The sequence below is a fragment of the Bos grunniens genome, chromosome 5 (genome assembly GCF_055505025.1).
Source record: "Bos grunniens cultivar Pamir isolate PY7600 chromosome 5, Bosgru_T2T1.0, whole genome shotgun sequence".
Taxonomy (NCBI): domain Eukaryota; kingdom Metazoa; phylum Chordata; class Mammalia; order Artiodactyla; family Bovidae; genus Bos; species Bos grunniens.
This window is the reverse complement of record NC_141169.1, coordinates 2243201-2260015: the sequence shown is the minus strand read 5'-3', so window position 1 is coordinate 2260015 and position 16815 is coordinate 2243201. Positions and strand designations below refer to the sequence as shown.

Here is a 16815-nt window from a genome sequence, read left to right as displayed (position 1 = left end):
TAGCAAATGAAGCAACCGACAAACAACTAATCTCAAAAATATACAAGCAACTCCTACAGCTCAACTCCAGAAAAATAAATGACCCAATCAAAAAATGGGCCAAAGATCTAAATAGACATTTCTCCAAAGAAGACATACAGATGGCTAACAAACACATGAAAAGATGCTCAACATCACTCATTATCAGAGAAATGCAAATCAAAACCACTATGAGGTACCATTTCACGCCAGTCAGAATGGCTGCGATCCAAAAGTCTACAAATAATAAATGCTGGAGAGGGTGTGGAGAAAAGGGAACCCTCTTACACTGTTGGTGGGAATGCAAACTAGTACAGCCACTATGGAGAACAGTGTGGAGATTCCTTAAAAAACTGGAAATAGAACTGCCTTATGATCCAGCAATCCCACTGCTTGGCATACACACTGAGGAAACCAGAAGGGAAAGAGACACGTGTACCCCAATGTTCATCGCAGCACTGTTTATAATAGCCAGGACATGGAAGCTACCTAGATGTCCATCAGCAGATGAATGGATAAGAAAGCTGTGGTACATATACACAATGGAGTATTACTCAGCCATTAAAAAGAATACATTTGAATCAGTTCTAATGAGGTGGATGAAACTGGAGCCTATTATACAGAGTGAAGTAAGCCAGAAGGAAAAACATAAATACAGTATACTAACACATATATATGGAATTTAGAAAGATGGTAATGATAACCCTGTATACGAGACAGCAAAAGAGACACTGATGTATGGAGCAGTCTTATGGACTCTGTGGGAGAGAGAGAGGGTGGGAAGATTTGGGAGAATGGCATTGAAACACGTGAAATGTCATATATGAAACGAGATGCCAGTCCAGGTTCAGTGCACGATGCTGGATGCTTGGGGCTGGTGTGCTGGGACGGCCCAGGGGGATGGTATGGGGAGGGGGGAGGGAGGAGGGTTCAGGATGGGGAGCACGTGTATACCTGAAATTTTTTTAATTTAAAAAAAAAAAAAAAAAAAAAAAAAAGACTCGTATTCCTGCCTCTCTTTTTTCCCTAGGCGATATCTTCCATTACCATGGATATTTACATTAACAATAACCAAATTTATATAACCTATCCAGACTACTGCAGATTACTGCCACTTGACATTCCATTTGTATATCCTACCTTAAGATATATATGTAACATCTAATTCAATTTCACTATACTCCATGCCAACAACAACACTATACTTTGCCAACAAAGGTCTGTCTAGTCAAAGCTATGGTTTTTCCAGTAGTCATGTATGGATGTGAGGGTTGGACTATAAAGAAAGCTGCAAGCCAAGAACTGTGGTGTTGGAGAAGACTCTTGAGAGTCCCTTGGACTGCAAGGAGATCCAACCAGTCTATCTTAAAGGAGATCAGTCCTGGGTGTTCATTGGAAGGATTGATGTTGAAGCTGAAACTCCAATACTTTGGCCACCTGATGCAAAGAGGTGACTCATTTGAAAAGACCCTGATGCTGGGAAAGATTGAAGGTGGGAGGAGAAGGGGACGACAGAGGATGAGACAGTTGGATGGCATCACCAACTCAATGGACATGAGTTTGAGTAAGCTCTGGGAGTTGGTGATGGACAGGGAAGCCTGGCGTGCTGCAGTCCATGGGATCAGAGTCAGACACGACTGAGTGACTGAACTGAACTGATACTCCATGCATCTCAGTAAGTAGCACCACCAAATGATCAATTTCTCAAGCCAAGAAACACAGTCCCATCCCTCATTTCTCACAAAGTCTTACCAATTTTATCACAAAATATAACCTGTATCAATCTACCTCTCTACATCTCCACCACCACCATCTCTTGTTTTGGAGTCATTCCTACTAAGTGGTCTCCTTGTTCCTACTCTTATCTTGATTCAATCCAATTTACATACAGCAGAAAAAATGACTTTAAAATATAAATAGGGTTTTACTTCAAATACTTCAACAGTTCCTCTTCATATTTAAAATAAAAGTCACCTTCTTGCCATGATCCACAAGGCCTACAGCTTATCTGCATTTTTTTTTTTTTAATACAGAGAATTCAGGGCTTCCCTGGTGGTCAAGTGGTTATGAATCTGCTTTCCAATTCAGGAACACAGGTTCGCAGGAACACAGGTTCGATCTCTGGTCCAGGAGGATCGCACATGCCACAGAGCAGCTGCTCTGTGCCACATCTACTGATTTCATGCTCTAAAGCCCGAGAGCCGCAACTACGGAAGCCCGTCCACCTAGAGCCTGTACTCGGCGACCAGACAAGCCAGCATGGTGAGAAGCCCACACCCAACAACAGAGAAGAGCCCCACTCCCCACAACTAGAAAGAGCCCACGCGCAGCACCGAAGGCCCAGTGCAACAAAAAGGAGTACATTTAAAAATAATACTTACAGAAAATTTATACCAAACAACAACAAAGAGCTTTTGGTAATTTTTTCTAAAGTCCTAAGGAATATTTTTGGGAAAAGGTATGACAGGAAAAAAAATGCTTTTAAACGAATGCATTATATACTTGTATTTGTAAAAAGCACAGTATAGTTGAAAGATCTGATTAGGAAAGAGTCTATGCTATGCAACGATCCAGATAGATGACTTAAGATAATTTACTAACCTTTTCTGAGCTTCCATTTCATTATCTGCTAAAAATGAGAAAATTACAGTAAATTTTGTCTCAATTCAAATTACGTAACAGGCATTTAAAACATCTAAATTTTTCTTTCAATTTCATGGAAACTGAAAACAGGACACAGGAAAGAGTGAGATCAGTCATCACCGCTGCTGCTTGACAAAGGGAAGAAAGGACGGCATGTGGAAGGAAAGGGCTTAAAACACTGGGTTCGTTTTTCTCTAAGATCCCTTTCACTCCCAATGTTTCTAAGCAGAAGGAAGAGTACATTATCGTTTTCCTACTGAAACAGAAAATAGCAGGAGGCTTCAGGTGGAAACTTCAGATAACCCCATTCCTCAAGATCTCCAAACTTTTGCCTTAACCACAGGAAGGATGTGGTTTCCTCTGGTCTAATTTATTTTTCAGGAAAATAAAGATTTTTTTCAATCAAACAAAGATCTCAGCATTTGTCTTTATGTATACAAAAGCTGCCAAATCAGTCTTTTACGCTGGGATTCCTATGATTTAGAGAAATTTTTCTTTCATGGGATGATAGTGATGATCATGGTGGTCAAAAGCATCCCTCAAATCTTTATTTATAAAGCTTACAGATACACAAAACCAAATATAAGAATTTTACAAGTAAGTTTCACTACTATCAAAAACTATCCTAAAATTATATAGAGGCCAGGCAACAAACAGTAAGTGTTAAAACTGGGTACTGCTCTTATTAACTACATGACATTTATGCTCTCAATGCTTCAGTTTTCTTTATCTGTAAAATGGAAGTTATGAACTGAACTTTTCAGGTAAACATGTATAACAGTAACTACACACCTTCAGTAACTTATACCAACCTGGCCTTTATCATAAGAGCCAGACAATCCAGTAACTATTTGGTAAAAGTAATTCTTTTAATGTAAAATTCTATCAAGTATCTCTTCTTCAGAGAATAAATATTCCCAGATGAAGTTACGCAGTTCTTAAATACTGATAAAGATTTACTATCTGGAGTCATTTATTTGATTAAAAAATAAAATATATGTATATTTAAAGAAGGTCTTGAAGGATGTAAGCCAAAGCCTCTTAACCATTGCTGTTTTCTTTGAATGACAGAAACAAGATTTTTATCTCATTCTCTTAGGCTCATCTATAGTTTCTAATTTTTCTATAATAAACAAGGTATTTCTGTAAGGAGGAATACGATCATTTTTTAATGAAATTAACAAGCAAATAAAGTTAAACATTTCTTTAATTCATTTCTGGAACTCAAAATATATTAGTACTTATACTGGCTGCACTCATATTCCTATTGGAAGAGACAACCAAAAATATTCAACACACATTTTAAAACATTTTCCATTCTGATTTCTTTTTTTAAACTATAATTGACTTACAGTATTAGTTTCAGGTATGTAACATAGTGATACTATTTTTATATATTATACTCCATTTAAAATTACTACAGAATAACAGCCACATTTCTCTGTACTGTACAGTATATCCTTTTGCTTATCTATCTTATGCATAGTAGTGTGTATCTCTTAACACCGTACTCCTATCTTGGCCCATCCCTCTTCCCTCTTCCCACTGATAACCACGAGTTTGTTTTCTACATCTATTATTCCGTTTCTGTTTTCTCATATACATTTGGTTCACTGTATTTTTTTATATTTCATATATAACTGGTAATAGATTATTCATCTTTCACCTTTCTCTTATTTGACCATACATAATACTCTCTAGGTCCACCCGCACCATTGCAAATGGGAGAAATTCATTCTTTTTTTATGGCTGAGTAAGGTCAGTTTTCATTCTAATCCCAAAGAAAGGCAATGCCAAGTAATGCTCAAACTATCACATAACTACACTCATCTCACACGCTAGTAAAGTAATGCTCAAAATTTTCCAAGCCAGGCTTCAGCAACACAAGACCTATGAACTTCCAGATGTTCAAGCTGGTTTTAGAAAAGGCAGAGGAACCAGAGATCAAATTGCCAACACCCGCTGGATCATCGAAAAAGCAAGAGAGTTCCAGAAAAACATCCATTTCTGCTTTACTGACTATGTCAAAGCCTTTAACTGTGTGGATCACAATAAACTGTGGAACATTCTGAAACAGATGGGAATACCAGACCACCTGACCTGCCTCTTGAGAAACCTAGATGCAGGTCAGGAAGCCAGTTAGAACTGGACATGGAACAGACTGGTTCCTAATAGGAAAAGGAGTTCGTCAAGGCTGTATATTATCACCCTGCTTATTTAACTTCTATGCAGAGTACATCATGAGAAATGCTGGGTTGGAAGAAGCACAAGCTGGAATCAAGATTGCTGGGAGAAATATCAATAACCTCAGATAAGCAGATGACACCACCCTTATGGAGGAAAGCAAAGAGGAACTAAAGAGCCTCTTGATGAAAGTGAAAAAGGAGAGTGAAAAAGTTGGCTTAAAGCTCAACATTCAGAAAACGAAGATCATGGCATCTGGTCCCATCACTTCATGGGAAATAGATGTGGAAACAGTGGAAACAGTGCCAGACTTTATTTTGGGGGGCTCCAAAATCACTGCAGATGGTGACTGCAACCATGAAATTAAAAGACACTTACTCCTTGGAAGAAAAGTTATGACCAACCTAGATAGCATATTCAAAAGCAGAGATACTACTTTGCCAACAAAGGTCCGTCTAGTCAAGGCTATGGTTTTTCTAGTGGTCATGTATGGATGTGAGAGTTGGACTGTGAAGAAAGCTGAGCACCGAAGAATTGATGCTTTTGAACTGTGGTGTTGGAGAAGACTCTTGAGAGTCCCTTGGACTGCAAGGAGATCCAACCAGTCCATTCTAAGGCAATCAGTCCTGGGTGTTCTTTGGAAGGAATGATGCTGAAGCTGAAACTCCAATACTTTGGCCACCTCATGCGAAGAGTTGACTCATTGGAAAAGACTCTGATGCTGGGAGGGACGGGGGCAAGGAGGAGAAAGGGACGACAGAGAATGAGATGGCTGGATGGGATCACCGACTCGATGGACATGAGTTTGGGTGGACTCCGGGAGTTGGTGATGGACAGGGAGGCCTGGCGTGCTGCAATTCATGGGGTCACTAAGAGTCGGACACGACTGAGCGACTGGACTGAACTGAATGGTAGTTCTATTTTTAGTATTCTGAAGGCCCTCCATACTGTTTTTTATAGTGGCTGCACCAACTTACATTTCCCATCAAAAATGTACAAGGATTCCTTTTTAATCACATCACCAACATTAGTTATCTGTCTTTTTAAGTGATAGCCTTCTGTCAGGTATGAGGTAACATCTGTGGTTTTGATTTGCATTTCTCCACTGGTTAGTACTGCTGAGCATCTTCCCATGTGCCTGTTGGCCACTGGATGTCTTCATTGGAAAGTATCTATTCAGGTCTTCTGTCTATTTTTTAATTGATTTTTTTGAGCCGTTTATGTATTTTTGGGTGCTAACCATTTAAAGGTCCTATCATTTACAAATATTTTCTCCCATCCAGAAACAGGCTTTCATTTTGTCAATGGTTTTCTTCTGCCGTGAAATAGCTTTTAAGTTTTTATTAGTTCCATTTGGTTACTTTTGCTTTAGTTTCCTTTGCCTTAGGAGACAAATCCAAAAAAAACAATGCTATGATTTACGTCAAAGAGTACCTTGCCTAAGTTCTCTTCTAGGAATTTTATGGTTTCACGCCTCACATTTAGGTATTTAATCCATTTTTAGTTTACACTTTTATATACGGTGTGAGGAAATGTTCTAATCTGTTTTATACACAGCTCTTCAGTTTTCCCAGCACCATTTAATGAAGAGACTATCTTTTCTGTATTATATATTCTTTCCTCCTTTGTTGTAGATTAAATAACCGTAAGTATGTGAGTTTGTTTCTGGGCTCTCTATTCTGTCCCACTGGGACCTATGTATGTTTTTGTTTCAGTACCATGCTGTATCCATAACTGTAGCTTTGTAGTATAGTCTGAAGTCAAGAAAGCATAATACCTCCAGCTTTTTTTTGTCTCAAGATTACTTTGGCATTTTGGGGGTCTTCTGCAGTTACATTATTAATTTTAAGATTATCTGTTCTAGTTTTGTGGAAAATGTCATCCATTTTCAACCTCCGCCCCTTCTCCTTCTGGGACTCCCATAATGCAAATGTTGGTATAGTTCATGTTGTCCCAGTGGTCCCTTACACTGTTCCTTTTTTTTTCTTTTTGCTGTTCTGGTTAGATGATTTCCATTATTCTATCTTCCAGACCATTTATGTGCTCTGGATCATCCAGTCTACTATTAATTCCTTACAGTGTGTTTTTCATTTCAGTCTGTATTTTTCAGTTCTTTTTTCTATTTTCTGTGTTATTACTCATAAAAACGCTTTGAATTCTTTATCTGGTAAACTGCTTATTTCTGTTTCATTAGCTGTTTTTTCAGGGGTTTTCTCTTACTCTTTCAGTTGAAACAAATTCCTCTGTCTTCTTGTTTTGTTTAACCTTTACCTAATTTCATAGAGAAACAGTTTATGGGTGTCATTACGTGGGGAAATCCCTATACAGTCAGCATGTGCCCATGGCTTTGGAGGGAAAGCTGGATTAATCCTGAACACAGGTCACATTTTCCCTGAGAGCATGATGGTAGCTATCACCTTGGTAGGAGGTGTGGCTCAAGATGGAGGGGCTAGGGCCAGAGCCGGCTATGAGCTGGCTGTCTGACCCTCTGCTGTCATCTCCCTTTCAGGGACAGGGTCAGGACTCAAATTCCTGGAGCACAAGGCCCAGGGGTCAGTCTGAGTGGGTTCTCTTCCCTCTAAGTATGTACCCTATACACCTCTCCCAGTGGGAACACTGGTAGAACAAGAGGTGCTAATCTGGGCACTCCAAGTGTGGGGGCATGGGCTATGGGTCCTGCAAAGGCCATAGATCCAGACTGCTTCTGATATTCTGCCTGTAATGGGTGCCCCCTACCCTGTTCATATGCTGCTTCAGGCCTGAGTTGCTTCTGTATCTCACAGCCTGTCTCCTAAACAGGACTACAGAGTGTCTGTTTAGCTCAGGCCAGGACGGTGCAAGGGTGGTTAGCTTTCGATCCACCCTCTCCACCCCGCCTCAGGTAAGTATGTGCACCCTCCTCAAGAGCAGAGTTCAGGCTTCCTACAAGCCTCCTGTTAGGCCCACTCGCCCTCCAACCAGCCAAGGAGGCTCATTTTTCATGTCCTGGACCCCATGACTGTGGTACCTAGTATGTGGCTCAACCCACTCAGTCCTCAAGGAGGACCTCTACCCATGTAATTTCCTGAGTCCTCTCCCAGCGACACAAGTCCCAACCTCATCACTTGTCTTCCTTTCCTATTTAATATCATGTATATCTTTCTCTCAGCTTTGACTGTGCAGGACTCTCTTCGCTAGTCTCCAGTTAGTTTTCAGTGAAAATTGTTCCACGTGTAGATTTCTGATGTGTTTAGGGGGAAAGGTAAGTTTTGCATCCTCTACTCCATCTTCTCTCTCTGAGACACAGCTTTATGACCTTATTATCTGGCCCAAGTTCACAACAATGTTAGTTTCCTCAGAAGGCTACAGAGCCAGAGAGAGGCTTGCAGCTAGAAAGAGCACCTAAATCATATTCCAAAGGCTGTCCTAGGAGGTTTGAGGTATTTTCATGGTAAGAATCTTTGCCATAAGCTTCTGATTTTTTATTTGGGCCCTAACTCTCACTATATATCTTCATTTCTTAAATCTCATCAAAACTTCCATGCAATCCTTTCAAACATTTCCAAAATTAAGAAAAAATTACCGATAAGACTTCTATAATCTCTTAACCTCGAATTTCTTTTCTCTTGTTCCTCGCTGACAGATTTCCACTGCAGTTTCATTCTGAAGTATTCATCACTGCAAAAAACAATTTTACACCAAAAAAAAAGTTACTTGAACACCTAAAAAAAATTCTAATGTATCAAAGCATTTATGATGCTGCTGCCGCTGCTAAGTTGCTTCAGTTGTGTCCGACTCTCGGCAACCCCATAGACGGCAGCCCACCAGGCTCCCCCGTCCCTGGGATTCTCCAGGCAAGAACACTGGAATGGGTTGCCATTTCCTTCTCCAGTGCATGAAAGTGAAAAGTGAAAGTGAAGTCGCTCAGGAATTTGCCAGGCAAGAGTATTGGAGTGGGCTGCCATGCTAATGAGATATAAACTTACAAACGACAGTGAATGTTTCAAGTTATGATAAATTAGTAAAAACAAAGGAAAAATAAAATAACCTTATGTCATAAGCTTTGTTTAAACTACGTGATTAATTTACGTGAGATTTTAAGGAAACATTATTTAAATCCTTAATATCAGACCTAAACTTATTCCTGTCATTAAATACTTTATAACCACTAGAGTTTCTGAATAATGACAAATATTCGGTTGGCCAAAAAGCTTGTTTGGCCAACCCAATATAAACTTTTTGGCCAACCCAATATAAACCTAAGGAAAAAAAAATTCTCTTTTCTTTAATGTAACATAAGAGTGCCATTTTCCAACCAGTTAACTGCAGAAATTTGTTGATGTGAAAATGTCTAAGAAGTTCTGGCAAACATATTGAGATGAGAAAGGACTGTGTGAGTTTGAATATATATATAATGACTGAAAATGAGCTTTAAATTAAAGGTTAGACTGACGAACTGGGAATAAGTAAAACTGGACAGTTGGTCTGTGTTTCTTTTTAAGTTTTTTTCTAATTAAGTTTTAACTACTTAAAAATAGAAACACACTTCCCAAAAAAAGAATCAAAGACCAGTTTATAAGAGCACCAGGAAAATAATTTAAAGGCAATTAACCTAAATATCAAATACTCTAATGAACCATTTTTATAATTTCATAATAAACTATAAAAATGAATCAAGATAAATGAGATATATTTAAAAATCTATATCTAAGTTTGTTTAAAATGTAGATACAAAGGAACTAGAATTTTTTAAACCATCTTTCAATATATTCACCAATGTAATTGCAATAAAATCTCTCTAATAAGCATTTCTGGTTTGAAATTAACTACTGCACTCATAACAGAGAAGGCAATGGCAACCCACTCTAGTACTCTTGCCTGGAAAATCCCATGGATGGAGGAGCCTGGTAGGCTGCAGTCCATGGGGTCGCTAGGAGTCAGACACGACTGAGAGACTTCACTTTCACTTTTCACTTTCATGCACTGGAGAAGGAAATAGCAACCCATTCCAGTGTTCTTGCCTGGAGAATCCCAGGAACGGGGGAGCCTGATGGGCTGCTGTCTGTGGGGTTGCCCAGAGTTGGACATGACTGAAGCGACTTCACAGCAGCAGCAGCAGCACTGCACTCATAATATTTAAATTAAAAAAATGAAAATAAGAACATACTCCCATATCCCAGTATATTACACTTTATATGGGTAAGTTACTTGGGTTTCTTTAGTAAGCATACAAAAGACCATTACTTACGTCTTTTGTTTTTGTAACTGAGTTCTTTCCTCTTTGGTACTGTCCCAAGGAAAATAACCCAGAAGAAATTTCCATGCTTGTTTTCTCAATGCATGACTAAGTCCCTGAAGAAAATATGCATATTAAACACACTTGTAAAAAATGAATGCAATATTTTATCTTACAAAACTCGCATATAAACAGAAAAACTAATGATTAAGAGATAGTTTTATACAGGCATATCTCATTTTACTGCACTTTGTTTCACTGCATTTCTCAAATATTGCATTTTTGAATTCAATTAAACATCTGTGACAAGCCTGTGTCAAACAAATCTATCTTTGCAATAATTTTTTAACAGCATTTGTCATTTCATGTCTCTGAGTTGCAATCTGGTAGTTCTTGCAATATTTCAAGCTGTTTCATTATTATTTGTTATGGTGATTTGTGATCAGTGATCTCTGATGTTACTGTTATTAAATCTTTTTGTTTTGTATTTTTTTAATTAAAATATGTACATTTTTCCTTAGACATGACACTGTTGAACAATTAATCAACTAAATACAGTACACAGCATAAGTGTAATTTTTATATGCATTGGGAAATCAAAAAATTTGAGTGACTTGCTTATCTACAATATTCACTTTACTGCAGCAGTCTAGAACGCACCCACAATATCTCCAAGGTACGTATATATATATGAAAATAGCTCAATTCAGTGAATACTACCTTGTTTTTGACTTTGAGATTCTAAAGATGTAAGCAGCTGCCAGAAAACAAACAATGAAGAGTATACAGGAGACTATACAGCTGACAGTGGAACTGATTAGTCTTCCTAAACCCAAACCCTACTGGAAAAGGCAGCTACCACAGAGAAACACATCACCTCCTTCATATCACCCACAGAACTTCCAAGTAAGAAAGAGTGCCTTTCCACAGGCTTAACAGTATATCCCTCCAACCCAACCCTCAAGGACATCACAAGCACCTCACTCTGTCCTACTGATGATATTTGAAAATATCATTCATCAAAATGGAGTTCATCTCTCCAACATTTCAAAGAAAAAAGAAAACTCAAATACCAACAATTTAAAATACTAAAGTAATTACCCCTCTAAATATCATCTGCTTCATATTATCTACATTTAAAATTCTTCCTTCAGAATCAACGTTCTTAGTCCATTCTTCCAATGATACTGGCTCTCTCCTTTGAACAACAGGTCTTTCGCCCAAATCAATCTAAAATAAGATAAGCAAAAAGGACACCTTTCACAAGTGAAATGAAATCAAAGTATATAGCAACTAAAACTAAAATACTATTACTCACACATAAGTTCCAACATTTCTAATATTTTCCCTTAGTTTCCAATATTTAGTTTATAAACTGCAATAACACTACATACATTTTTCTCTCCTACTAAACACACAAATAACTGAGTGATAAATTCAGAAACAGAAAAACATTGGCTACTTTGGGTTTCAATTACCTAAGTATAGAATATTCAACATATAAATTCTAAAACAAACCCTTCAAACTAAATGGTATGCTATATTATTTTTAAAAAATAGAGTACTATTCCATTCATATTCTAAAATTAACTTTTCTTCCAAACTAAAATTGGTAGCTCTCAGAATTGATTCATGATTCATTAGCTTCACACTGCATTTTATACAGTTTTTTATTCAATTAATGTTGGTAATTTTTAAATGCCATTTGTAAGATAAGTTCTTTAAGTGTATGTGTGTGTTGGTTGCTCAATTGTATCCAACTCTTTGCAACCCCATGGATTGTAGCCCGCCAGGCTCCTCTGTCCATGGGATTCTCCACACAAGAGTACTGGAGTGGGTTGCCATTTCCTTCTCTGTTAAGTACTATAATTTAGATATTTCATAATGTTCTGTGTGGAGCCTAGAATTGTAACAAATTCAAGTCTTGTTGAGCAAATGTAAAGATCTGACATAATTCAAAGCCAAAATTAATCTTACTTATAAAGAAAATATTCACATAAGAATGAAAGCCCAAGAGTAGTGTCCTGACTAGCTGCCTGCGTAGAGTAACTGAGAAACAAAAATCTGGAACAGAACTATGGGCAACATGCAAGGCTTACTATTTACTCACTCCTGTGCACTCAGTGGACTTCCCTGGTGGCTCAGACGGTAAAGAGTCTGCCTACAACACAGGAGACCCGGGTTCAATCCCTACGTTGGGAAGATCTCCTGGAGAAGGAAATGGCAACCCACTCCAGGTATTCTTGCTTGGAAAATCCCAAGGATGGAGAAGCCTGGTAGGCTACAGTCCATGGGGTCACAGAGAGTCGGACACGACTGAGCGACTTCACTATGCATTCAATGAAACGAACAACCTATTCATTATTATCAAAAAGTAATCAAAGAAAAGAGATCTAACACTGATGAATAGAAAAGGAAAGCAGTATAGTTGGTGAAGAAACAACCAAGAATCTGGTGGCAGGACAAGCCTGAATTGTTATCTGTCAGCAAAAAGTTATAAGAAAGGATTGTGAGAAAGAAGCCAGGTATGACCAAAACTGAGTTTCTATATATCATTTAATTTCTATATTTCTATAGAAATGCATTTCTGTAGCATTAAAAAGCATTTCTCTTGCTAAAATACAAGAGCTATATTAACACAAACTCCACTCACCTTTGTGATGACTTCAAATCCTGGTTCTTCTTGTTGATTTATCTTTAAACCTGGAATAGCATCACTAAGAAAATCTGCCATCTCTGAAGGTGGTCGCTGATGCACAGAAGGATCACTGCCTCTTAAACTATCAAAAATGTAGTTTGTGACTTTGGAAAATCCTACCATAGTTGCTGTATAAGGATCCTTTTTAATTTTCTATGTAGTAAGAAGAAAAATATTGGCACAATTAATTCAAATAAACAATAAAAATACTTCATGATAAGATTAGCATAAGAGCCAAATTTTTTAAAAGGGGGAGGGAAATCAGAACGAAAACAGTATTCTAAGATTATTTTAAAATTTCATTTCTTTCTGGGAAGAAAAATTTAAATTTTCTAAGCCAATATTTTCATTTGGTTAAAATAGCGTATTAAATGACAAGCTAACACTACTGATTGAATTGCAGATAAACAAATGATTTGCAGGCTTCATTCAATCTGCATACACCAGAAATATATGCAGTGCTTACTTTCCACTGATGAATGGCCCACAACAGCTTTCTTCTGTCTAGTAGTCCTGCCTTCACAAAAAAAAAATACTTCTTAAAGTGTGCAGTACCACACTAATACAAAATATCTGACAGCTAAGTTTAAACACTCACAATATTTAAATATTAGTTGACATATACGGGTAACTCATGCCAGTAGAGTAATTTGTTCTGGACAGTGCTGTCCTAGAAAACAGTAAAAAAACATTTTTCTACTGCAAAAGTTATTTCTAAATCCAAAACTGCCTGCTTATTCATATTTAGCAAAACAGCTACTTCTTAAAGGTCTATCTTTAAAATGATTATTTTTCATAATAAGAAAAACTGCTCCCTCACTTTTTATTTTAATCAGCATTCAAGAGCTCTCCTGTCCTCCTTCCTACAAAGTCCCCACTTTATCGTCAGAACCAAGAAAAGAACATCTAGGACAAAGTAAGCACTCAAGCATTTGTTGAATGAATAAACAAATGAGTCAACAAAAATGCCATTAAGTTTACATAGAAATCTGAGTAAAAAATTATCTTTAGTGAATAAACAAATGAGTCAACAAAAATGCCATTAAGTTTACATAGAAATCTGAGTAAAAAATTATCTTCAGTTCTGCCTGTGCTTTTTAGCCAAATTCAAGGATATACTCAAATACTTGAAGAGAAATTAGACTAACCTGACCCCAAATGAACCTTCTTAAATGGAAAATAAAAATTCAAACTAGATGATACATACTATTTCTATAGGATGATACATACTATTTCTATAAAATTACAGAGAATAGTTCCATAAAGTTTACACACAAACAGACATGTGCCTCATTCTGTATCTCTAAGAAAGTAAGAGGTAGCATATATATAAAATAATGGGGTCAGACTAACAGATTAATACAAAATAGACAGAGGATGAGATAGCTGGATGGCATCACCGACTCAATGGACATGAGTCTGGGTGAACTCCGGGAGTTGGTGATAGACAGGGAGGCCTGGCGTGCTATAATTCATGGAGCTGCAAAGAGTCGGACACGACTGAGCGATTGAACTGAACTGAGACTTAAGAAACATACTTGTATTAGACCATATGCTGGTTCATCAAGAAGATTTTCAAAAGACTGTGAAAGACTCTTATTCTGACAATTCACAAGAAGTGTTCTTTTGTCCTGTGGAGATCTGTAATAAAAAAAAAAGGGATTTGTAGAAAACAGTAGCACACTTTATCAGTGATACCTGCGTAATTACTAATGCATAGTTATTTTTCCTTAACAACAACAAACCTTAAATGTCCAGTTCCATGACAATTTCCCATCAATACAGTATTAGCAACTATTTAGTAACTATCTTAAGTGAGTTCCAAAACTACATGAAACTACTAAATTAACAAATAAAAAAGGATGAAGTGTATTTCTATTTTATTTTATTCAAGAGAACTAAATTATAATGAACCCAAACCCAAACTCTTATTTAGAATATAGTAAAAAACCCTTACAAATATATCTTCCCTTATTATAAGAATATATTTTCTCTTATAAAGAAAGTTGAAGCACCCTTCAGGATTCATTGATATATGTAATATGACACTACAGGAAAACATCCTATTTTGAAATGGACACTTCACAGCTTGGGAGTATTTCAATATAAGATGTTAAAAATATAAGATACAAAAGATTATCTGTTAAAGATCATTAATTATGCAAATAATTATCATAACACACATGGCTGTAATGTACAGTTCATATAACAGTGTACTTTTAGTTCTTGCTTACTAAGGTCTGGACACAAGTTTTTCTTCACATTTCCTAGTAACTACAGAATAAACAAAATGCTTTCCAAAAAGAGACCCAATTTGAAGTAAACGAATTAGCCAGTCTTTTTCTATTCAAAAGTTTTATAAGTTAGTAAGCCAGCTGTAATAAATCCACAACTTTTGTATTTAAAAACAAAAATTAAATGCACTGTTTTGCTGCTATCTACTTCTAGTTTATTATAAAAACTTGAGATAAGAACTTCAGTATCAGTTATCTCTTCTCAATTCTTACATAAGAGGATGCAACAGCAATGATGGGGGGACATGAAATCCAAAACAGATTTTACTCTTAGTCAGAACTCACTCCTCAAAGACAATAACAGCTTAATAAGCCCCTTGGCTTTTTAAAAGAGTTAAGGTTGAGTCATTTGAAGTAGTGGAAAAAAATCACTTTTACATGTTCGATTTTCATTAATCACTTTTCTGAATCTCTCCTGGGGGGTGGTTCATGCTTAACATGAAGACCTACAGGTTCTCACAAGCCATTTCTAAGTGATAGCTCAACTTGTAAATGTAGCATCAGAAAAAGAAAATAATTAATACAGGAATGTATTTTTTCCTAACACAGTGGTGCTGGCACTATGGTTATTTGTCTCTAAACATAGTTTAAATCAATTTTTTTCTTTAACTACAAATAAGTGATCATGAAAGTCAAAACACTGGCTTATGCATGTTGAAGGGGAATACATATGCAACCTTCAGTTATCTGTGCCCAGCCAACTATTTGGCTCCAGATGTAAAACTATGGTCACAAGACTGGAGATCCAAAGAAGAAATCACTGCTCAACCAACGACCAACCACAGACACTTTTATAAAAGGAAGAATTTCTTTTATTTTTTTAATAACTAATTCTCTGTGGTGAGGGGCTAGAGGAAGTCACGTTATACTTGTCTGCCCCTAAAGAAATCAACAAAGCATTTTTTTCAAGCACATCAGCAAGAGGACAGGTGATATGCTGTTAAACAACTGCAGAGTTCACCAGAAGGAGGCCTAGCATTCCAGAACACTGTCCCATTTCCACCTGACAGATTACCATACTGAATGAATCTGGAAAGAGTAATTATTATATTTACATATTCTGGGGTATTATAGATTCTGGGAAGTTGCTCACTCATAACAACGTTATTCAAGACTTTCAAAACCTCACTGCAGCAGTAAGATAGAACTTTTAATGATGCTAACATCAGCAATTCTATTAGATCCTACTAAAGGACTTAAAGAAAACCACTGTCTAACATCCTAACTATAGATGCATAATTACTGAAAATTCAGAAGTACTTTAGAGTGAGCCTCTCTCAAAGACTTCAGAATTCAGAAATTACAACAGCTGAAGAATGTTTGCACACTGAGATGGAACAGTAACTATTTTATATTGCTACTGATATCAATATGGAAAGCTAAATAAATAATAATGTTGCAAAAGATACAAAGGAGAAAAGGTTAGTTAAAAGGTACAGAATATTTACAGCAAAACTGTATAGTTTAATCCTATTTATATAATTTCTATATAGGCTTCTCTGAGGGCTCAGTGGTAAAGAATATTCCTGCTAATGCAGAAGGCGCAGTTCAATCCTTGGGTGAAGAAGATCCCCTGGAGAAGGAAATGGCAACCCACTCCAGTATTCTTCCCTGAGAAATCCCATGGACAGAGGAGACTGGTGGGCTACAGTCCATGGGGTCACCAAGAGTCGGACTCAACAGCAACTGAACAAATGTGTACATATGTATGTACGAATACACACACACAACACACATAAATATATCTCACAAAGAGAATATAT

The 16815-nt window shown here is 37.0% G+C and overlaps 1 protein-coding gene across 4 annotated transcripts in view; it reads right to left on the bottom strand.

Moving 5' to 3' along the window:
* The window catches only part of TBC1D15 (TBC1 domain family member 15), a 79801-nt gene that overhangs the window by 25571 nt on the left and 37415 nt on the right, over window positions 1-16815 (bottom strand). For 2 of the 4 annotated variants that reach the window (XM_086398680.1, XM_086398678.1), the window contains exons 6-11: window positions 14297-14399; window positions 13225-13275; window positions 12714-12911; window positions 11162-11290; window positions 10073-10176; window positions 8408-8502 (exon numbers count right to left, since the gene is read on the bottom strand). In XM_086398680.1, coding sequence (XP_086254806.1) covers window positions 8408-8502; window positions 10073-10176; window positions 11162-11290; window positions 12714-12911; window positions 13225-13275; window positions 14297-14399 — 680 coding nt within the window. The remainder of the gene's footprint in view (window positions 1-8407; window positions 8503-10072; window positions 10177-11161; window positions 11291-12713; window positions 12912-13224; window positions 13276-14296; window positions 14400-16815) is intronic. The other 2 variants (XM_086398682.1, XM_086398681.1) reach the window with 1 other exon arrangement.